Source organism: Hypomesus transpacificus, chromosome 16 (assembly GCF_021917145.1).
Source record: "Hypomesus transpacificus isolate Combined female chromosome 16, fHypTra1, whole genome shotgun sequence".
Classification (NCBI taxonomy): Eukaryota; Metazoa; Chordata; class Actinopteri; order Osmeriformes; family Osmeridae; genus Hypomesus; species Hypomesus transpacificus.
Window position 1 is genome coordinate 521,495 of NC_061075.1, and position 23,634 is coordinate 545,128.

General features: G+C 52.0%; 2 protein-coding genes across 6 annotated transcripts in view; both read left to right on the forward strand.

Moving 5' to 3' along the window:
• Positions 1–278: 278 nt before the first annotated feature.
• Positions 279–6,576, forward strand: LOC124478598 (solute carrier organic anion transporter family member 2A1-like). 2 transcript variants are annotated; one of them, XM_047036914.1, is made up of 12 exons: positions 279–592; positions 798–1,025; positions 1,248–1,346; positions 1,476–1,615; positions 2,006–2,081; positions 2,525–2,689; positions 3,087–3,288; positions 4,375–4,522; positions 5,301–5,464; positions 5,624–5,688; positions 6,134–6,254; positions 6,372–6,576. In XM_047036914.1, the coding sequence occupies exons 1-12, from the start codon at positions 517–519 to the stop codon at positions 6,490–6,492; spliced, it is 1,605 nt and encodes a 534-aa protein (XP_046892870.1). In that variant the 5' UTR covers positions 279–516; the 3' UTR covers positions 6,493–6,576. The 2 variants fall into 2 exon arrangements, with proteins under 2 accessions (XP_046892870.1, XP_046892871.1); XM_047036915.1 differs by lacking the exon at positions 279–592 and having other exon boundaries at positions 994–1,066.
• Positions 6,577–8,274: 1,698 nt separating this feature from the next.
• The window catches only part of rab6ba (RAB6B, member RAS oncogene family a), a 31,257-nt gene continuing 15,897 nt past the window's right edge, over positions 8,275–23,634 (forward strand). The window contains exon 1 of one of the 4 annotated variants that reach the window (XM_047037170.1): positions 8,275–8,613. In XM_047037170.1, coding sequence (XP_046893126.1) covers positions 8,544–8,613 — 70 coding nt within the window. In that variant the 5' untranslated portion in view covers positions 8,275–8,543. The remainder of the gene's footprint in view (positions 8,614–23,634) is intronic. The other 3 variants (XM_047037171.1, XM_047037172.1, XM_047037173.1) reach the window with 3 other exon arrangements.

Sequence of the window (23,634 nt, forward strand, 5' to 3'; positions counted from 1 at the left end):
CCTCCCTCCCTCCCTCCCCCCTTCCTTCCCTCCCTCCCTCCCTCCTCCAGCCTGGCTGTTCTGTGGTAGGGGGAGTTCTCTACATGACACATGACAGATGGTTTATTGTGCACAGATCGTGGAGATACACTGGGTGCACTTTAGCCTGTTAGGAGGAGTAGAGTACAGTGTAGTACTGTAGAGAACACTAGCAGAGAGTAGAGTACAGTACAGTACAGTAGAGCAGAGGGGAGAGTACAGTACAGTAGAGTACAGTACAGTAGAGAGTAGAGTACGGTAGAGAGTAGAGTACGGTAGAGTAGAGTACAGTACAGTAGAGCAGAGAGTACAAATATATCAAATACATCAAGACCAAATATACATGTCCAACACTAGATACTCACGTGTGTGTATGTGTGTGTGTGTGTGTGTGTGTGTGTGTGTGTGCAGGTGGGGAACACAGTCCTGATTGTGTTTGTCAGTTACCTGGGCAGCCGTCTGCACCGGCCCCGCCTCATCGGGCTGGGTGGGCTGCTGATGTCCATCAGTGCCCTCCTCCTCGCCCTACCTCACTTCCTGTCCCAGCCCTACCAGTACGACTCTGTCTTCCACAGTAAGATCTCTTCTGGCTCCGCCCCTCTCCTCGGCTCAGTGTCCCAGACATAGATTAAGTCCTAGACTCATACTACTTTTTTCTATGGAGATTTCCGTTGAATCCAGTTAATAACTTCTTCACTGGAGGACATGGTGTTTGTTTTAAACAAATGATGTGTGTGTGTGTGTGCCTGTGTGTGTGTGTGCCTGTGTGTGTGTCTCAGTGAAGGGGAACACCAGCGGTCGTCCTGACATGTGTCGTGTCCAGCTGAACTCCAGCCGTGCGGAGGCGTGTGGGCGGGAGGAGGGCCAGCGTCTGGGGGGGGACAGCCTGTGGCTGCTCATGGCCAGCGCCCAGCTGCTGTTTGGGGTGGGCTCCGTCCCTATCCAGCCCTACGGCATCTCCTACGTTGACGACTTCGCCGGCGCTGGAAACTCCCCTCTCTACATAGGTACGCCCTGCAGTAACATCTTACTGTAACTCTCTACATAGGTACGCCCTGCAGTAACATCTTACTGTAACTCTCTACATAGGTACGCCCTGCAGTAACATCTTACTGTAACTCTCTACATAGGTACGCCCTGCAGTAACATCTTACTGGAACCCTGCAGCCTGTAATCTATTGTGGTTGCAGTTATAGCTCGGTGACTCTCTGTTCCTCTCCTCTCTCCAGCCATCCTGTTTTCTATATCAGTGTTTGGTCCAGCGTTTGGCTATCTTCTGGGGTCCATCATGCTGGGGATCTATGTGGACGTGGACAGAGCCAGCTCAGGTGTGTGTGTTTGTGTGTGTGTGTGTGTGGGGGGGGGGGGGCAGGGGTTAACAATGGTTTGAGGATGGAAAAGCGTGGTGTGGAACTGTCCTCTAATGCTAAATGATAAACTGAATGATGTCCCCCCAGTGGCCTCCCAGGAGCTGAGCCCGTCGGACCCCCGCTGGGTGGGGGCCTGGTGGATGGGGCTGCTGGTGTCCTCTGCCTGCCTGGCCCTGGCCTCACTGCCATACTTCTTCTTCCCCCGCAGCCTGTCTGTGGTGTCCCAGGTACGTCCCCCCCTCACATCGTCCCCCCTCACTCCCTCCCCCTCACCCAGCCCCTAGCAGGCTGGTACAGACCCGGCATGGGGAAACCCTCCCATCCTACCTGCCATCAACTCTGCTTGTTTAAGATCCATCAGCCTTGTTTAAAGAGTGGAAGTGTTCCAGGCAGAGATCAGATAAAACATACAGCTCAGGAAGATTAACCCGGTCTGTCTTTGGAGGAACTGGGTGGGGATTCTGGGTAATCTGGCTGCTCCCAGAAGATGAAGCCTGGCAAAAGACCACAGGAATAATGACATCTAAACAAAGCTTCTTGCTTTTTGCCCATCTATGCGCGTTCTTCCAAACATCAGAGGTCAGATGATGCTTCAACTGTGATGTTTCCCTCTCTAGGAGACAGGAGCAGAAACCAACATCCTGAATGAAGACTCCAAAAAGCATGAGATCTCCTTGCTTGATTTCCTCAAGAGTAAGTTCTCTTCCTCCAGGCTGGCTGGCCCGCACCTCTAACACACTCCGACTAATTTATAAATAATCTGGAGAACCGTGATTAGCCTCCGTGAGAATTTCCATGACTCTGTTGAGTTATAGCTGTCCTCGTTGTAACCTCTGGCTATTGTTTTGAGAGGAGTTTATAGTTCTAGAGGTTTACACTGTATTGTTGAATAGAGTTTTCATAACAGACCTGCAAACATATACTTTCTAAAACACTGTAGCTATTAAAAGATGTGTGTCTCTGTGTGTCTCTGTGTGTGTGTGTGTCTCTGTGTGTGTGTGTGTCTCTGTGTGTGTGTGTCTCTGTGTGTGTGTGTCTCTGTGTGTGTGTGTGTCTCTGTGTGTGTGTGTGTCTCTGTGTGTGTGTGTCTCTGTGTGTGTGTGTGTCTCTGTGTGTGTGTGTGTGTGTGTCCTCAGTGTTCCCCCGGCTGTTTGTGCGTCTGCTGCTGAGCCCTCTGTTCCTGCTGCTGGTTCTGGCTCAGTGCTGCTTCTCCTCTGTAATGGCCGGCCTCGCCACCTTCCTCAACAAGTTCCTGGAGCGTCAGTACAGCGCCTCAGCCGCCTACAGCAGCCTGCTCATCGGTCAGGAACTCTCCCTCCTTCACACTTTAACCAGACAGACAGGAAGCACAGCGGGGTCCCGGATCAGGACAGTGTAGTGGTGGTAACAGTGTTTCTATGGTGATTTCACAGGCGCTCTATGCTGACAAACGGAGAGAGAGAGCTGTCGGTTTAGATTGAAGTTCCTAAACTGTGGAGAGAGAGACAGAGAGACTAATAATGTATTTAGCAGACTCTTTCATCCAAACAGAACCAGTAAAGGGGGATTTGAACCTCTCAAACTGGAGTCAAGCATTCTGACCACTTAGCTATACCCTCCCCAGAATAGATAGGGTTAGTTTACTGTGACTCCCCTTTGTTCTCGACAAGTTAAATTCTGTTTCTTTAAATTCTCCATCATCCCTCCCTCCCTCTCCAGGTGCCGTCAATCTACCGTCTGTTGCCGTGGGGATGCTTTTGGGCGGGGTGATCATGAAGAGGGTGGGCCTGTCCCTGAAGGTCATCCCTCGCTTCTCCGTGGTGATGCTCTCTCTCTCGGTGCTCCTCTGCATCCCTCTCTTCTTCATGGGCTGCCAGACGCAGAGGGTGGCCTCTGTCAACTACCAGCCAGGACGTCCAGGGTCAGTCTGGGGAGCGGGCGCTGATACAAAGATAACTCAAAAACAATCTTGTCTAGAAAAGCAAAGTGTCATTTCTTAGTGACTGTCCCTCCTGCCCAGTAACAGGATATGTTTTAAATGGAACTACGTTACATCATATTTTCTAAAAAATCTTATCAACGCTTTTATCCAAAGTGAAAAAAGTAAGAATCCATATTGATGTTTTGGTAGTTCGATAAATTCTTAGAGTAGTGATTCTGTGAAACGATCCATCTATCCTCATAAACCCTGATTGAATCCAGGGTCACACTGTTCCAGAGATAACACTTTTTGACAAAAAAACTGAACTAACATGAAGCTCTTGGCAGCCCTGTAGCCAGAGGAGGTATTGAACTTGGCATTGGATTGGAAAAGCTTGATTAACTTCCTAGCAGAAAGGTTATCTGCATTCTGTCAATGTTCTCAGACAGTCATGACCTTTGACCTGTTGACCTCCCAGAGAAGATGGTGACAACAGAGAGCCAATCATAGATAAGCTGACGTTGATCCCTGTCTGGATATCCCAGCCCTTCTTAAGGTCGTTAGAATGGTGAAAGTGGGGGCTCAGTATTTCATAGTAGATACCGCAGGGCTTTAGCTGGCCTGGTGCCTTTGGCAAACACCACGTTCTAGGATGTAGTTACTACGTGCGTAAACACAGACTGCACAAACACGAGGCTCGGACTTTAACCTCTCCTTCTTCTGGTCTGTTTGTTTTCTCTCTCTTTGCTCTCTCTCTATCTCTATCTCTCTGCTCTCTATCTCTATCTCTCTATCTCTCTCTGTTCTCTATCTCTCTCTTCACTCTATCTCTATCTCTCTGCTCTCTATCTCTATCTCTCTATCTCTCTCTGTTCTCTATCTCTCTCTGCTCTCTATCTCTCTATCTCTATCTCTCTGCTCTCTGTCTCTCTGCTCTCTCTGCTCTCTCTCTCTCTCTCTCTCTCTCTCTCTCTCTCTGCTCTCTCTCTCTCTCTCTCTCTCTCTCTCTGTCTGCTATCTCTTTCTAGATATTCTGAATTCCACTGAGAGAGATCACTCTCTCACTGAGTTGTCTCCCTGTCCCAGGTGGCTGGCTGGGTGTAGCTCAAACTGCTCCTGCCAGACCAGCGTGTTCAACCCAGTGTGTGGTACTGATGGCGTAGAGTACATCTCCCCCTGCCAGGCTGGCTGCTCCAACTTCACCATGGACCCTAGAAACCGCTACAGGGTTCAGGTGAGGCTCTGACCTGTGCTCCAACACACAGGTTTACCTTAAGGACACACAGCAGACAGATCCAGGGAGGAGAGCGCAGGGAGGACATGACCTCCGTGGGATTAGGAGCTAAAAACAGTCAAACATATTGTTTACTATCTGTCAAGATAGTTTAGTTTTAATCTGTATTTGGTGGCTTTTTTCATTTCTTGGCAAAAAAAGAAAAGAAAATAGTTTTAAGATATTTTCGAAAAAAGGTTTCAAAGGTTTGAAAAAAAAAGTTTTTAAAAAAAGTTCAATTTTTTTCTAAAGTCTGCGGATCAGAAGAAACACTCATCACGAGTAAATCCCAGGAGCAGATCTCTTCAGAGATCTCCCAGTGTGTAAACTTGATTGGTCAGGTTACAGCCCTCTGACACGGTGCAGGGCCAGGGAACTGCTCAACACGCCTGTTTACCAGGAAACAGTGGGAGTCTAATCAATGTCTCATTAGCTTTGGACGATAGCGGGGGGGGGGGGTAATCATTGAAAGGTTCCAGAGAGGTGGGGGGAACCACAAGCAGACAGCCAAGAGAGGAGCGGGTTCTGGATCATCACATGTGACACCTTGGTTGTTATTGTTACTTAATAAACCTGCTCAATATTACGACCCGACAGTTCCAGAGTTAGCTGGAGAGACAAGCAGTTCTCCCAAGTAAACAACCATTATTTGTAACTGTGTATACGAGTCCATCATAATTAAGAGATGAACGTGGGAGGAGTGTTGCTGACCTGTAATCTTCTCTGTGTGTATCCACAGCTGTACTCCAACTGCAGGTGTTTAGCTGGAGTCCCAGGGGAGGCCCGGCCAGGACCCTGCACCAACCAGTGTCCTCACTTCCTACTTCCTGTCATGGTGATCATCTCTCTGGCAGCGCTGGTGGCCAGCCTGTCTCACAACCCCATCTACATGATGGTTCTCAGGTAGACAGCTGCGTGTCTTACAACCCATCTACATGATGGTGCTCAGGTAGACAGCTGCCTGTCTCACAACCCATCTACATGATGGAGCTCAGGTAGACAGCTGCCTGTCTCACAACCCATCTACATGATGGTGCTCATGGAAGTTTGTTGTTGTTTCAGGACTGTTCCCCAGGAAGACAAATCCTTTGCCATCGGGGTCCAGTTCCTGCTGATGAGGATGCTGGGTAAGAGGGTTAGAGACTGCATCATAACACGAGATGAAGTGGGATAGGGTTAGGGTTAGGGTTAGAGACTGCATCATAACACGAGATGGGGTGGGATAGGGTTAGGGTTAGAAACTGCATCATAACACAAGTTGGAGTGTGATACTATGCAGGAAAAGAACGTGTTCATTTAGCAGATGGTCTCATCCAAAGTGACACAGGGGGATTTGAACTTATGAGCTCTTGATCTGTAGTCAAACGCTCTAACCGAGCTGTGGCGGTGGAAGGTAGAGGTGGTGGAGTGTGCTGCCTCGGGTCTTTGTTGAGCAGCATCACTGAGCTACTCCGTCTCTCTGATGTAAATAAGTGTAGGAGCGCCCCCTAGTGGCGTCAACTGAAATGATCTATTTTATTCTCACTGACGATCTCTCTCACTCTTTTATCTCTCTCTCTCTCCCGCCCCCAGCCTGGTTGCCAGCCCCAGCCCTGTTCGGCATGACCATCGACTCCTCCTGCATCTGGTGGAAGCGTGTCTGCGGCAACAAGCTTGGATGCGGTTACTACGACAACAATCTCTTGAGAAACAGGTGTGTGGAGGATGCTGCCCCTGAACTGTGATGTGTCAGTGATGTCAGCAGACTGATGATGTGGACCGGGTGTTGATGTGTGGATGTGTGCTCCTGACCTGGATGCTGTTCCTGCAGGTATCTGGGGCTGCAGGTGGGCTTCAAGCTGATAGGGATTCTGCTGCTGTGTGTGGTGGGCTGGAAGGTGCCCCGGAGCAGTGAGTACAGCCTGGAGAAGAGACCTGACACCCTGCTGTGACCTGGGACACACAAACTACACACACACACACATACACACACACACTATACACACACACGCACACACACACACACACTATACACACACACTATATATATATATATACATACAGACACACACACACACATACACACACACACTATACACACACACGCACACACACACACACTATACACACACACTATATATATATATATACATACAGACACACACACACACCTCCCTGGACAGAGATTGACACTTCAGACCTCTGTTTGAGTCGTTTGATGAGGAGAAATGAGAAATGTCTGGACCCTGGCTGGGGCCCCGGGGGGGGGGGCCTGGGGGGGGCCCGGGGGGGGGGGGCCCGGGGGGGGGGGGGCCCGGGGGGCCCGGGGGGGGCCCGGGGGGCCTGGGGGGGGGGGCCTGGGGGGGGGGGCCCGGGGGGGGGGGGGGCCCGGGGGGGGCCCGGGGGGCCTGGGGGGGGCAGACCTCCTCCACGACACCTCCATCCCCCTCCACTAGACTCCTGGAGCTCTCCCACCACAGGGAGGAGGAGTAAACACAGTTCTGCTGCAACAGAAAAACACATTTTCCATGAAAAAAACAAAACACCAACTTGAGATCTGGACATCTGCCTCTGTCACCTGTTGAGTAGTGAGGTCTTGAAAGCTTCTAGTTCAGCTCCTGGACCCCCTGGTGTCTGGAGGACCTGGACCCCCTGGTGTCTGGAGGACCTCGACCCCCTGCTGAGAGGGGGTGGTGGACCCCCTGGTGTCTGGAGGGCCTGGACCCCCTGGTGTCTGGAGGACCTGGACCCCCTGGTGAGAGGGGTTGGTGGACCCCCTGGTGTCTGGAGGACCTGGACCCCTGGTGTCTGGAGGGCCTGGACCCCCTGGTGTCTGGAGGACCTGGACCCCCTGGTGTCTGGAGGACCTGGACCCCCTGGTGCGAGGGGGTGGTGGACCCCCTGGTAGAGGGTTTGGGGGGGCTCTGGTGTCTGGAGGTGTTTAGTTGGTGGATCCAGGAAGTCCAGCCTCCATCCAGCATGGTGATGGTCCATTCAGGGTTAGTTGCATGAAGCAACATGCTGTTGTGAAACCTAGCTTAATATTTAAGTATATTGTTAGTGTTTGTCTCAAATACAGAGGCATTAAGTGACCATGAAATGTGCTGAATTCTTGTTTGATATAATTGACTTACACTGTGGTAACCATGTAATCACATAATCGATATGACTTAATTACACTGTATACATGTACTATATAAGTTAAAATATGAACTACACTGTTTTAAAGTTCAAGCCATATATCCAGCAATGAAAGTGTAACTTTTGTAAATAAAATGTTGTAACAAAGTGCCATATAGGTACTAAATATCCTGCCCTCTCTGAATTGTGGTTTTGTGTCTGTTTTTTTTGGTAGGCCTGTGTGTGTGTGTGTGTGTGTGTGTGTGTGTGTGTGTGCGTGCGTGCGTGCGTGTGTGCGTGCGTGCGCGCGCGCGTGCGTGTGTGTGCGTGCGTGTGTGTGTGTGTGTGTGTGTGTGCGTGTCAGGGGCGTAGCCAGAATCATATTTTTGGGTAGGCCTAGAAAAATATGGATAGGCATGTTTTCATTTTTTTTTTTACTATACTTTGCTAATTTGTGCAATGTTCTGAGATATTTTCGTTTTTGGGTAGGCCTGTGTCTACCCAGACCTACCCACGCCTCTGGTGTGTGTGTGTGTGTGTGTGTGTGTGAGAGAGAGAGAGAGAGAGAGAGAGAGAGAGAGAGAGAGAGAGAGAGAGAGAGAGAGAGAGATTGGGGCGGTCTGCATTAAAGTAATTTGCATTTCCACAAGTATTGTATTTTCTCTGCTTCTCGCTCATTCCGCTTTCGCATGACGTCATGTTCAGGCTTGAGTAGCGCTGAGCGAGGAGAGGCCGCGCAGGCGCAGTGCTGACAGCCACGGCCAGACTCGGTGCAGCATTCTGATCAGGAGCGGCTTGAACGGGCGTCGCTTTCACATCTCAACCTGAGCCACAGGGATCGCTAATTAATTTGCCGTCTCTTATCCGCAACCCACCCAAAACCATGTCTGTCGGCAGTGACTTTGGCAACCCGTTAAGAAAATTCAAACTCGTCTTTCTCGGGGAGCAAAGCGGTAAGTCTCAGCTGAATTCTCAGGAGAAGTTATTCTCCATTTGATTAGACTGCGAAGGTGCACCTGCTGGTGTTAACCGCTGTTGATAACTAAGGAGATCATTTCGAACTTAGTCTTACATTTAAGGAATGTCAAAAGGATTAACTTAATATAGCCTACCTGGCTTTTAAGTGAATGGGTCTTGTTCGAAGCGCACGTTTCTTATACAAAATATATATTTGTTTAAATGATACTTTATAGCTATTTATCCGAAAAAACTGGTGCGTGTAGTCTATTTACAATCTAATCCAAATGGACACACAACGTTGCGACTATTTCCAACTTTACTAAGCACAAGAAGATCATGACACAAGCTGTCTTTTATCCATTCAGTAGTCTCTTTTTCTCTCTGACATGACTCATGCTTCAAATGTGCATGTCCTGTCTACAGTTATCTTTGCGCAGTCTTGTGACAATATGTTAGATTACCTTCTGTAAAATTGTAATGAAAAGTATCAGATATAAAGAACTGTGGGACGTTTGTATGGTTTCAAGGCTGGGGTGTAGTCTGAGATGAGGTTGTTGGTGTGGAACAGACGAGGAAAGAAAACGGCAATCCCAGTGTGATGAGACACACCCTGTTGTCAGTGTCGGTGGGATAACTTGTGTAGCTGCAGTCTCTGACGCCCGTCTCATCTCCGTCCACCAGATGATGAGGAAGACGAAGTCATTCGTCCATTTACATGCTGCTGATTTAGAGTATGTTACACTTTGTAATCCGAACGAAAGAGCGAAGGACGGAAGGGAGCTGTTGTGGCCAACTGTGTCCTCTCGCTGTCACTCTCTCACCCTTTGCAAGACTGAAGGAGTCTCAACAGTTAGCCTACGGATGTTTCTGGTGTCAGAATTATTATGTTGTAATTAGGCCTACGTTGGTACACGTACAGAAGATTAAGAGATAGGATGTTAGCGTCACTCCCTAAAGAAGATAACTGTTGACATATTCTGACCTCCACACCCTGCGAAAGCGAGGCGTTGCAGGGAAAACACGTCCACGATCCAGGAAAGCACCTAACGTAGCAGAGAGCGGCCGCATCTAATATTTATTTCCCCCCGACAGACAGTTTACACTTTGGTAATTTGCTTTACTTTAATTTGACGAATGTCCATGTCATGGTCGCACTCCACAATTCTGGTCAGGGGTTGGGATCAGAATGGGGCAGCAACGTCCTGTTGGCTGGGTGATACGTGGAGTCCATACTCCATCTGTACATGTTGAAACTGAGCCTGGACTTTATTGAGCGGGATCTGGAGAGATACGCGCTGTGTGTCGTGCACGGCCGAAAATAACTCGATAGAGACAGTTGGCATGAATAATGAATGAATCTATTAGCTTATTAAATATGAATACCGACTCATGGAATTACTTTGCCAGCAGATCATTTTTATTCTCTTCACTCACTGGTGGGGTTTAAATGTCCTGCAAATGTACAGGTATTTTCATGTTATCAAGCCTCAGAGACACACTGAGACATACCGTGACATCGCGAAACACTTCTACACATTCCTAATGTTTGTTTTCATCTTCTATGTGCGATGAAATCAACAATCTTTTCACACACATAATATCAACAAATATCCCTCTGTTCATACTTCATATAGCGCCCAGGACCCCCAGCATCAGCACATTGAATCATTAGCGATGATAGCGCGTTAACACAGTCAGCTGGTGTATACAACGTCAGCAAAATGAATACCACAGCAGAATGAGCTTAGAGAGTTCTCTCATCCAGAAGCACCAGTGGTTTTGGTGGGGGTGTAGCAGGGGGGAGGAGGTGTGTGTGTAGCAGGGGGGAGGGGTGTGTGTGGGTGTGTAGCAAGGAGGAAGGGGGGCCACTGTGAGACTTCTGACCAAGTCACTCCACACGTCTGGGGCTGGGGTTGGAGATAAGACAGACTCAGATGCAGTTGTTGTAGAAGCCCAAGTTTACTTTGTTGAGGACAAACAGAGAAGAAGAGTGATTGGTCCAAACTGTGGGCGTCAGCAGCACCTGTCGTGCAGGTGGAACGCTGAGCAGGCAAGAAGCTGTGGCCCTGCTGGAGGTCTGGCTGCCCCCCCCCCTCCCCCTCCCCAGCCACAAGGGTCCAACCCTGGCAGATCAGCTGCTTCCTCTAAGTCTGACTGGCCACGCTCAGTATGGGAGCACCATCATCGGAGCGATCAGCGGGGGTTGTTGAGGTGGTTCTGAGGTCAACCCTGTTGTTCGCTGGTTCTGTACTTCAGGGTGTTTACGAGAGGCTGAGCGTTAGGTAGCTTCACAACTCAGCTGTCAGCTCCAGACGTGTTTGGAGGTGCAGCTGTAGCGAGGGTCCTCCCCGCTCCTCAGACACACAGGAGCCCAGGAGGGGTCTTCATCAAGCAGCCTGGGAGCTCTACTTCTCTTAACCCTAACACCACCTTCCTTCCACCCTTAAGAACTTTTCTCTCTGAACTGCAGTTTTCCTGCAGTCTGGAAGATATTGCTGAATCACTGAGTCCTGATGCCAGAGTCCTGGGGCTCGGCTGAATGCATCAATCACCGTGTCTCCAGGCAACAGCTCTCTGAGCTGTGGAGGACTGGGCTCTGGGCGGACAGGGACCAGGCAGACACAGAGTCCCACAGGGCCTAGGGCTCTGGGCGGACAGGGACCAGGCAGACACAGAGTCCCACAGGGCCTAGGGCTCTGGGCGGACAGGGACCAGGCAGACACAGAGTCCCACAGGGGCTAGGGGATGCCTTAGGCTCCGCCTCCACAGACACAAGGTCCTCGTAGGAACGCCAGACATCACAGTTGTTCACATTTGGATCCCCTCTCTACATACAGTATGATGAGACTTTGGCACAGACCTGTTATGAGATGTTGGCAACAACTGTCTGTCTGTCTCTGTCTGTCTGTCTGTCTGTCTGTCTGTCTGTCTGTCTGTCTGTCTGTCTGTCTGTCTGTCTGTCTGTCTGTCTGTCTCTGTCTGTCTGTCTGTCTCTGTCTGTCTGTCTGTCTGTCTGTCTGTCTGTCTGTCTGTCTGTCTGTCTCTGTCTGTCTGTCTGTCTGTCTCTGTCTGTCTGTCTGTCTGTCTGTCTGTCTGTCTGTCTGTCTGTCTGTCTGAGCTGCTGATGTTGAGATGAAACAATCCAGCGTGAGGTACCAGGCCAGTGAGAGGGTGGGGGGGGTTAAGATGCGAGCGTCTGTCCTGTTTATTCCTGTTTTTTGTTCTTTCTGCTTTTGCTTCTTTGCATTTAAATAAGATCTGCTGTCTTGCTGCTCTGTGTGCTTTGGTCCAGCTCTGTGCCGTTCAGACCAGGGGCTTGTTGCTCTGTGTGCTTTGGTCCAGCTCTGTGCAGCTCAGACCAGGGGCTTGTTGCTCTGTGTGCTTTGGTCCAGCTCTGTGCAGCTCAGACCAGGGGCTTGTTGCTCTGTGTGCTTTGGTCCAGCTCTGTGCCGTTCAGACCAGGGGCTTGTTGCTCTGTGTGCTTTGGTCCAGCTCTGTGCAGCTCAGACCAGGGGCTTGTTGCTCTGTGTGCTTTGGTCCAGCTCTGTGCAGCTCAGACCAGGGGCTTGTTGCTCTGTGTGCTTTGGTCCAGCTCTGTGCAGCTCAGACCAGGGGCTTGCTGCTCTGTGTGCTTTGGTCCAGCTCTGTGCAGCTCAGACCAGGGGCCTGTTGCTCTGTGTGCTTTGGTCCAGCTCTGTGCAGCTCAGACCAGGGGCCTGTTGCTCTGTGTGCTTTGGTCCAGCTCTGTGCAGCTCAGACCAGGGGCTTGTTGCTCTGTGTGCTTTGGTCCAGCTCTGTGCAGCTCAGACCAGGGGCCTGTTGCTCTGTGTGCTTTGGTCCAGCTCTGTGCAGCTCAGACCAGGGGCTTGTTGCTCTGTGTGCTTTGGTCCAGCTCTGTGCAGCTCAGACCAGGGGCTTGTTGCTCTGTGTGCTTTGGTCCAGCTCTGTGCCGTTCAGACCAGGGGCTTGTTGCTCTGTGTGCTTTGGTCCAGCTCTGTGCAGCTCAGACCAGGGGCTTGCTGCTCTGTGTGCTGTGGTCCAACTCTGGGCAGCTCAGACCAGGGGCTTGCTGCTCTGTGTGCTGTGGTCCAGCTCTGTGCAGCTCAGACCAGGGGCTTGTTGCTCTGTGTGCTTTGGTCCAGCTCTGTGCAGCTCAGACCAGGGGCTTGTTGCTCTGTGTGCTTTGGTCCAGCTCTGTGCAGCTCAGACCAGGGGCTTGTGGTCCAGCTCTGTGCAGCTCAGACCAGGGGCTTGTGGTCCAGCTCTGTGCAGCTCAGACCAGGGGCTTGTGGTCCAGCTCTGTGCAGCTCAGACCAGGGGCTTGTTGCTCTGTGTGCTGTGGTCCAGCTCTGGGCTTGTTGAAATATATTTTACTGTATTGTCTTGTTTGTTCCTTTCATTAGGTTGCTTGCGAAGCGATCATGTATTTAGATTTCTTTGATGCCAAAACGCAGATCTCTCATAGCACACTGTTTTCACCGAGGAACAGAAAACCATCTCATCTCAGACCCATGCCCATCCCAATCATCCACCTAGATTGAGAGAATGTGTCGTATCAGCACGGTTCATCAAGTGTAACATTGGCTAAATTGGTCGATTTTAACATTAGTCAGTGGGCTTGAAAAACCTTTTCATCTTCTTGGTAAAAAGTATATCTGATCTGAATGCTAATCGAGGTTTTGGGAGTGGTGTTTCTGTTAGTGTGCTGGTGAAACCCAGGGGGTGGTCCCTAAACACACAGCTTTGATATGGGGGCTCAGCGAGTCTGAGATTCTGCTCATGACTTCATACTACATTTCATTCATTTAGCAGATGCTTTCATCCTTAGCTATGCACAATTAGTGCATGTAGTGTGTGTGTTGGGACGTGGAACGTCACCTCGCTGGCGGGAAAGGAGCCTGAGCTGGTGCGCGAGGTAGAGAGTTTCCGGCTAGATATAGTCGGCCTCGCCTCGACGCACACGAGTTGCCCTTGGTGAGAGGCGTCGAGCTGGGGTGGGAATACTGGTTTCCCCTCGGTTCGGCGCCTGTACATTGGGGTTCACCCTGGTGGACGAGAGGGTAGCCTCCCTCCGCCTTCGGGTGGGGGGACGGGTCCTCACTGTCGTTTGTGCTTATGCACCAAACGGCAGCTCAGAGTACCCACCCTTTTTGGAGTCTCTGGGGGGGGTGCTGGAAAGCGCTCCTCCTGGGGATTCCCTCGTCCTCCTGGGGGACTTCAATGCTCATGTGGGCAATGACAGTGAGACCTGGAGGGGCGTGATTGGGAGGAACGGCCCCCCCGATCTGAACCCGAGTGGTGTTTTGTTGTTGGACTTCTGTGCTAGACACGGTTTGTCCATAACGAACACCATGTTCAAGCATAAGGGTGTCCATATGTGCACCTGGCACCAGGACACCCGAGGTCTCAGTTCGATGATCGACTTTGTAGTCGTGTCATCGGACTTGGGGCCGCATGTCTTGGACACTCGGGTGAAGAGAGGGGCGGAGCTGTCAACTGATCACCACCTGGTGGTGAGTTGGCTTCGATGGTGGGGGAGGACGCCGGTCAGGCCTGGCAGGCCCAAACGTAATGTGAGGGTCTGCTGGGAACGCCTGGCGGAACCCTCTGTCAGAAGGAGCTTCAACTCCCACCTCCGGGAGAGCTTCGATCATGTCTCGGGGGGGGCCGGGGACATTGAGTCCGAATGGGCCATGTTCCGGGCCTCCATTGTTGAAGCGGCTGACCGGAGCTGCGGCCGCAGGGCGGTCGGTGCATGTCGCGGCGGTAACCCTCGGACCCGGTGGTGGACTCCGGAGGTGAGGGATGCCGTCAAGCTGAAGAAGGAGGCCTATCGGACTTTATTGGCTGGTAGGACTCCAGAGGCAGCTGATGTGTACCGGCAGGCCAAGCGGAACGCGGCTTTGGCGGTCGCGGAGGCAAAAACCCGGGCATGGGAGGAGTTCGGCGAGGCCATGGAGAATGACTTCCGAACGGCTTCAAAAAGGTTCTGGACCACCATCCGGCGGCTCAGGAGGGGGAAGCAGTGCTCTGTCAACACTGTATACGGTGGGGATGGTGCGCTGCTGACCTCGACGGGGGACGTCCTGGATCGGTGGAAGGAATACTTCGAAGACCTCCTTAATTCCACCAACATGCTTTCCGACGTGGAGGCAGAGTCTGGGGACATCGGGGGGGGCCCTTCTATCTCTGGGGCTGAGGTCGCCGAGGTGGTTGAAAAGCTCCGCGGTGGCAGGGCCCCTGGGGTGGATGAGGTCCGCCCGGAGTTCCTTAAGGCTCTGGATGTTGTAGGGCTGTCTTGGTTGACACGACTCTGCAACATCGCGTGGACATCGGGGACAGTGCCTCTGGACTGGCAGACCGGGGTGGTGGTTCCCCTCTTTAAAAAGGGGGACCGGAGGGTGTGCTCCAACTTTAGGGGGATCACACTCCTCAGCCTCCCTGGGAAAGTCTATTCAGGGGTCCTGGAGAGGAGGGTCCGTCGGATTGTCGAACCTCGGATTCAGGAGGAGCAATGTGGTTTTCGTCCTGGCCGTGGAACAGTGGACCAGCTTTATACCCTCCGCGGAGTCCTGGAGGGTACATGGGAGTTCGCCCAACCAGTCTACACATGTTTTGTGGATTTGGAAAAGGCGTTCGACCGTGTCCCTCGGGGGCTCATGTGGGGGGTGCTCCGAGAGTACGGGGTACCGGATTTCCTGATCGGGGCTGTCCGGTCCCTGTACGACCGGTGCCAGAGTTTGGTCCGCATTGCCGGTAGTAAGTCGAACTTGTTTCCGGTGAGGGTTGGACTCCGCCAGGGCTGCCCTATGTCACCGATTCTGTTCATTACCTATATGGACAGAATTTCTAGGCGCAGCCAGGGTGTTGAGGGGGTCCGGTTTGGTGACCTCAGGATCGGGTCGCTGCTTTTTGCGGATGATGTGGTCCTGTTGGCTTCATCGGGCCGTGACCTTCAGCTCTCACTGGAGCGGTTCGCAACCGAATGTGAAGCGGCTGGGATGCGAATCAGCACCTCCAAATCTGAGGCCATGGTAATCGACCGGAAAAGGGTGGAGTGCCATCTCCGGGTCGGGGAGGAGATCCTGAACCAAGCGGAGGAGTTCAAGTATCTCGGGGTCTTGTTCACGAGTGAGGGAAGAATGGAGCGCGAGGTCGACAGGCGGATCGGTGCGGCGTCCGCAGTGATGCGGGCTCTGCATCGGTCCGTCGTGGTGAAGAAGGAGCTGAGTCGAAAGGCGAAGCTCTCTATTTACCAGTCGATCTACGTTCCTACCCTCACCTATGGTCACGAACTATGGGTAGTGACCGAAAGAACGAGATCGCGAATACAAGCGGCCGAAATGAGCTTTCTCCGTAGGGTGTCCGGGCTCTCCCTTAGAGATAGGGTGAGAAGCTCGGTCATCCGGGAGGGGCTCAGAGTAGAACCGCTGCTCCTCCGCGTCGAGAGGAGCCAGCTGAGGTGGCTCGGGCATCTGATTAGGATGCCTCCTGGACGCCTCCCTGGTGAGGTGTTCCGGGCACGTCCCACTGGGAAGAGGCCCCGGGGAAGACCCAGGACACGCTGGAGGGACTATGTCTCTCAGCTGGCCTGGGAACGCCTTGGGGTCCCCAGGAAGAGCTGGCGGAAGTGGCCGGGGGGAGGGAAGTCTGGGCCTCCCTGCTTAGGTCGCTGCCCCCGCGACCCGATCCCCGAACAAGCGGCAGATGACGACGACGACGACGACGACGACGACGACGAGTGTGTGTGTTTGTTTGGGGGGAATGTGTATGTCTTTATACAGTGAGCATCTGAGTTAGCTTCTCTGAGTGTGCTGGGGTGGTTGCAGCTGTACTACTGAGTGGTGGAGCTGCTTCTAAAGAGAACTCTTTTCTCTGCTTCCTGTCTGGCCCTCCCCTCCTTCCTGCTCTCTGATTGATCAGGGAAGCAGCTTGGATCTGCTATTGATCCACTCGGCTGTCCAGTAATGGAGGGTCATTGATCATAAGACAGAAGTCCCTCCAAGCAGCCAGCCCTGCCCCACCTCCCATGCCCTTCCCTCCTCTACCCTTCACCCCCCATTCCATCCAGCCCTCCTCCCTCCTCTACCTTTCACCCCCCATTCCATCCAGCCCTCCTCCCTTTCCCACCTCCATCCCCCCTTCCCTCCCTCCCTCCCTCCCTCATCATCATGCCCCCATATACAGTCTCTTATCAAACCCCAAAAGCATTAAACAGAAGTATAGGAACTTGAGATCCTCAGATGGAAAGGGGGGGGGGGGAGGGAAAGAGAATGAAAGTGGGATTTATTGAATATTTAGAGACAAAACGAGCAGCTTTGATAGTATTCCCAGGATTAATAACAACCATAAATTCGTGTTCTTGGGCAGAAGGTTTTAGCTCTGCTGGGAGGGTGTTCCAGCGGGGCAGAGGGGCAAAGAAAGAGGAGAGAAATGAGAGGGGGAGAGAGGAGTGGGAGGAGAAGAGGGGTGAGTGTGGAAGGGGACAGTGTGTGGAAGAAGAACTCTCTTTTTCACTCCCACAGCGTCACAGATCACGGTCATATCCAGTTTCTGTCCCGGATGCTTTCAGGCCACTCTGGATGACTAGTCTGACAGCATAGTGAGGGAGGGGCAGGGGGGAGGCTGGGGGCAGGGGGGAGGCTGGGGGCAGGAGACAGCCAGGAGACTGACGGCTGTCTGAATAAGGCTGGTGGTCACGGCTCCCTGGCTCCATCAACACTCTGTCACTGTTCAGTCACAACAGAGCTTAGCGCTAAGAACCCGACCTCACTGTCTGAGGAGGAGAGGGGAAGGAAGGAGGGGGGGAGAGGGGGGGGAGAGGGGGGGAGGAGAGGAGAGGGGGGGGGAGAGGGGGGGAGGAGAGGAGAGGGGGGGGAGAGGAGCTCTGCTCTCTCGGTGTGTGGATAGGGTCTGGTAAAAGGGTTAGTTCACTGGGTGTTTTCTGTGCAGTCACGGTGAGGTAAATGAATGAAAATGAGATTTAGCAGCAAGTCTGCCTCGGATAACCGGCCCCTATTACCCCCCATACCTCCCCCCCCACACCACACGCACGCACGCACACACACACACACTACCCTCGCAGCTAACACCACACACATAAACACCACCCCCCTCCTCCACACACACTACCCTCACACACACACACACACACACACACACTGTGGAGGTCGCCCATGTAGGACTGCAGGCTGTCTTTCTTGGACCCCCATTAATTTCAGAGGGGCTTGCAGCGTGGGGGTGGAGAGCCCTCTGGGTGGAGGAGAGGAGGGGGGCAGAGGACTCGCTACTGGCTGGTTGTCTGGCTGGGTAGCTGGCCGATTGGTTGGCTAGGTGGTTGGATGGCTAGGTGGTTGGATGGCTAGGTGGTTGGATGGCTAGGTCCCTCCATCACAGACCTCTGCCTCTCTACCTCCATCACATACCTCTGCCTCTCTCTCCCTCCATCACAGACCTCTGCCTCTCTCTCCCTCCATCACAGACCTCTGCCTCTCTCTCCCTCCATCACAGACCTCTGCCTCTCTCTCCCTCCATCACAGACCTCTGCCTCTCTCTCCCTCCATCACAGACCTCTGCCTCTCTCTCCCTCCATCACAGACCTCTGCCTCTCTCTCCCTCCATCACAGACCTCTGCCTCTCTCTCCCTCCATCACATACCTCTGCCTCTCTCTCCCTCCATCACAGACAGTTTCCTTCTGTCGTCTAGGACATCAAGGACTAACACAGGTGGCTTTGGTATTGTGTCCCTGTAGCCTCTTGTGTCTGTTGTAAACACTGCTCTGTCACGGTGCTTTGTTTCTGAGGACAATGAAGATTTTGCTTGTTTTAGAGGGTCTTGTTTTGCTCACGGTTTAATTAAACTTGTCATTTTAGTTTTACTATAGTTCATGTTCTGTGTCCCGCGGACAGAGCAGTTCTGGGGCACCAAGCCTCCGATGTTTGAGCAGACTGGTGTGTGACACAGATACATGACATGACTTAATCAGGTCCTCTATCTGTTCTGAGAGGACAAACTGCATCTCATCTGTTTCTGGTTTAGAAACCAAGCGGCCAGCCAGTCAGTCAATCAGTCAGGGAACCCAACAATCAGTAAATCAGCCAGTCTTTCAGTCGGAAGAGATTGCATCTGACTCGTGTGTGTGTGTGGTTGTGTACAGATATGGACAGACCTCTGACACCAATGACAGCGTGTCATGATCAGTCAGCCTGGTCCTGATGGGGTCTACTGAGTGAGCCAGGACCACAACCGTGACTCATCATGTCTCTGCACTCCTTACATGTCACTGAGATGCTAGTCAGCTGTTTAACTCCTCTCTCCTGGGCTAACCCTACCCGGTGCATCGGGGAAACGGCAACTCGTTTTAAACAAATCAAATGAACCCAATGTAGCAGTGGACCCAGGATGAGCCTCCAGCTGTTCCTCTTCAGCCACGCTTGGCTCCTATTGGACGCCTGCTCCTCCAGCTGTTCCTCTTCAGCCACGCTTGGCTCCTATTGGACGCCTGCTCCTCCAGCTGTTCCTCTTCAGCCACGCTTGGCTCCTATTGGACGCCTGCTCCTCTTCAGCCACGCTTGGCTCCTATTGGACGCCTGCTCCTCCAGGGGAGACGATGCTTCTAGTCCTCCAGCATCCCAGCATCCCTCTCTCCTCCTGCCATGAGGAAAAGTCTAATTTATACATTGAAACGTCACGCCTGCTTCTCTCAGCCCTGCTCAGATACTAGACATACGACTGCTATCTCCTCTCCCAAGGCAATCTCCTCCACCCTCCACAGGCGGCCTGGCCATGCAGACCTGCTCTCCCGTGTGTGTGTGTGTGTGTCTAGCGCTTTTATGCTCAGGAAGTAACAGGTGTTGTTAGCCGGCCCAGGAGTTGGTGTGGTTGGAGATGTTAGAGAGGTTTATCAGAGCTGCAGGTCTGCAGTCTGCGTTCAGCCCTTTATTTATTAGCACACATTTTAATCCCAAACGCAAACAGTATGATGCATCTAGGAAGTTCAGCCGAAGATCAAGGATCAGTTGTAGTTCTTACAGTGCTTTAGTGGTCAGTTGTAGTTCTTATTGTGCTTTAGTGGTCATGGTTGAGGAACCGTCCATACTTGGAGCAGAGAAGTTGTGAAATTGTGCTTCTCTCACTGCCCCCCCCTCTCCCTCCTCCATCTCACTAAGTGAGCTCAGCACAGGTACACATCTCTTAACTGGAGCCCGTGTTTGAAAGCTCGAGGGCTTGTGTGCTGAATTATAGATCAGAGTGAGACAGCTTCTGTCACATGTTGTAGCCATTACCCAGAAGCCTTAGAGTCACTCCAGATGAAGCCAGCTCTTATCGTTACTAGTGTTGTGGAATCCTCCTGTTGGACTAATTAATTCATCATGTCATTTACATCGCAGGTCATTAATTAAGTGCCCATCTGGCATGTGACGTGTTCCTGCTCTGATCCATCCAGAGAGTCAGCTGCCTTGTTAATGTGTTCCTCCAGCCAACCACTGTCTCTTCAGCAGGAGGGGCTCTCCTTGTCTCTCCTCTCCTCCTCTCCCCCCTCCTCCACAAACATTCCCTTCTTCATCTTCCTGTGTGTGTCTTGGATGATACATTTTTGATGTAGTGTGTTCGCTGTGCCGGTGTGGCGGCCCGTTTCCCAGTGTGGTGCGGAGGTGGGGGGGAGGAGCCGCAGGTTATTTATATCCTCTCCTCCTCCTGAGCCAGGCCCAGGTAGCGTCAGCTGTCTCTGATTGGCTGCCGTGCCATCAGGGTATTGTATGAACCCTGCCTGCCCCCCCTCCCCTCCCTGCCCCCCTGCCTCCACACTCTATTACTGACCTGGCTTTTGGCATCGGTAAGGCTAAACTGTGGACAAACCTCCGTCCGCTGAAAAACCTTTCATTTTATACACTCTGTTCTCCAGCCAATCACCTTCCAGCAACAAACGTCACCGTTCACAGGAAGTCCCTTGTGACGCGTCTGAAGGTGCTTCGTGCTTCGCCCACTTCCTGGTTCATTAATCAGCCGTCTGCAAAAAGAGCTGCTGTGGTCTGCAGACTGACCCTTTAATCACAGCTTGTAAGAAGGCAATGCATCGCCATGACACCCGAGTGAACTAACTCCATTTAGCCGACACAGTTTAAAGAAGAAAGTCTAGAAGAATCGTGGATGTATTACCAAGGAAATGGCACAAGTCGTTAGAGTGAGAGGAAAATTGAAGTCTGAGGTAGAGAGAGAAAGACATGCTGAATATATACTGAACAGAGAGAATACAAATAGAAGAAAGGGAAAAAAGACCCAAAGATTAATATGACAGTATCAGGAGAGAGGGAGGGGAAGGAGAGGGAGGGGAAGGAGAGGGAGGGGAAGGAGAGGGAGGGGGAGGAGAGGGAGGGGAAGGAGAGGGAGGGGAAGGAGAGGGAGGGGGAGGAGAGAGAGGGGAAGGAGAGGGAGGGGAAGGAGAGGGAGGGGGAGGAGAGGGAGGGGGAGGAGAGGGAAGGGAAGGAGAGGGAGGGGGAGGAGAGGGAGGGGGAGGAGAGGGAGGGGGAGGAGAGAGAGGGGGAGGAGAGGGAGGGAAAGGAGAGGGAGGGGGAGGAGAGGGAGGGGAAGGAGAGGGAGGGGGAGGAGAGGGAGGGGAAGGAGAGAGAGGGGGAGGAGAGGGAGGGGGAGGAGAGGGAGGGGGAGGGGAGAGAGAGGGGGAGGAGAGAGAGGGGAAGGGGAGGGGGAGGAGAGAGAGGGGGAGGAGAGGGAGGGGGAGGAGATGGAGGTATGTACAGTATCTGACTGGACAGGATGATGTCAGCTGGAAGCCTCTGGAAGCTCCACAGTCAAGCACGTCCATTAAACTTTCATGTGTGGTTCTCAGACGTGCTGCTCTCCTGTGTGCAGAAGAACCCAGTCACCTCCCCCTCTCTCTCTCTCTCTCTCTCTCTCTCTCTCTCTCTCACTCTCTCTCTCTGTCTCTCTGTCTCTCGCTCTCTCTGTCTCACTGTCTCTCTCTCTCTCTGTCTCTCTCTGTCTCTCTCTGTCTCTCTCTCTCTCTCTCTCTCTCTCTCTCTCTCTCTGGTCAACCATGCTCTACCGGAGTGTGTGTAGTCTACTGTAGAGGTGGAGATCAGAGTGTGTTCAGGTGGAGGTGTGTGTGTGTCATCCCTCAATAACATAATTGATCGTTTTTTTCCAACCTGAGCGCGCCAAAGGTCATCGCCACGTTTACGTGTCCTGGTTGTTATCCCCGCAGTGTGACGCCCCTCGCCCTCTACAACATGGCCACCATCACACAGCTCTGGTGCCTTGGCAACCAAGTTGCAAACATCAGAGGCCTAAGAACAGGAGGGACTATAGATCAACACCAGTATTATCAGGCTCCACAGGTCTGAGAGAGAGAGGTCCTTGATTTGTCCCTGTGGGGAAATGGGTTTGCAGCACAATCACCCGGCATGCTCCTCACATCACAGATCCATCAATAGACACCTACACCCTTCACCTTGCAACAGATTAGTCCGGCCAGATCATTTCAATGCAGTCATTAAAAGTGAATTAAGCAACAATGAACAGATCCTGTTAGCTGGTATCAAGTGACAGGTCAATATGTGGGTGTCATTAAGCCCTGGTCTGAAGAACAACAAATCACAACAAACAGGCTGTCACACACAGCACAACACAGACACACTCTCATTAAGATATCAGGAGGGGGGCATATATTAGCATACATGCAGATTTGTGCTCGGCTCATTTGCATATAATCACAGATGATATGATAGAATCTGATTATTTTAGTTTGTCTGCAACTCCACAAAGCTTTGCAGGAGGTTCTAAAGTTTTGGTAATATATATATTCTTTTTTTTCCCCAAAACGTTTTTCTCATTGATGAGGACGACTGTACTCTCTAGTGCTCTGCTGTTTTAATCTACTCTGTTTTAGGCTTCTCTGTTTTCCTCTCCTCTATCCTCTCTTTTCAAAGTTTCACAAGGTTGAAAAATATTTTCAAAAACAAAACTTTTTCCACTCGAGTTAAAGTAATCAGAGTCTTTTGAGCTAAAGCGACGCCTGCTTTATCTGCCCCTGTGCTTGACTTGTGTGTGGCTTGTGCTACTCATCCAATCAGAGCTGAGATGGATGGCAGCTTCTATCAGGATGTGTTCCTGTCGACTGTATTGGTCTCAGATGTGGTGCTGGCCACGCGCTCTCTCTCCACCCGGTCACCAGGGCAACCCAGACAGAAGGCTGCTCAGCTTGTGGAGACGTGAAGAGAGACAAGCTCTCCTGTGTGGCTCCCCTCAGGTCAAGGGTCGCCAAGCCCTTTGTGACACATGTAACCACGGCGTTGGATAAGACTTGTGTTTAGTTTGAAGAGATAAAAGGCAGAAGGAACGATGTTAGGTGTTAGGATGAGCACACCTCTCTCCAGGTGGATGGATGGATGGATGGATGGATGGATGGATGGATGGATGGGTGGATGGGTGGATGGATGGGTGGGTGGATGGATGGATGGGTGGATGGATGGCATGACTCAGCAAGCCAGCAGAGTAACGACCTCTCCTTTCTAATGTCCTCTCAGACTGGATGACCCAACCTCTCCTTTCTAATGTCCTCTCAGACTGGATGGTCTCTCTCTCCTCGTATCTCTTTCCCTTTCTTAACCACTCCTCTGAAGAGCCTCTCGGGTCTAATGCTCCTCTAACAGTGCTCCAGACCCTCTCCTCCTCTCTCTCCTACTCTCTCTCTCCTCCTCTCTCTCCTCCTCTCTCTCCTCCTGTCCTCTCTTCCTCCTCCTCCTCCACCCCATTTTTCCTCTCCTTCCTCTCTTCCCTCTTCTCTCTCTCCTCCACCCCTTCCTCGCCTCCTCCTTGCCAGAGACTCTTCACAATGGAGGTATGAGACCAGACAGATTACAGGACAATACCGCTACAGTAGCAACAGTTTTCTTGTAGAGAAAGACAGTATATTGACTGCGGTTGCCATGGTTCCTTTCATCCGATACTGTCTCCGCGGTTTCCATTTACCTTTTCATCTGTCCTTGTTGTCATA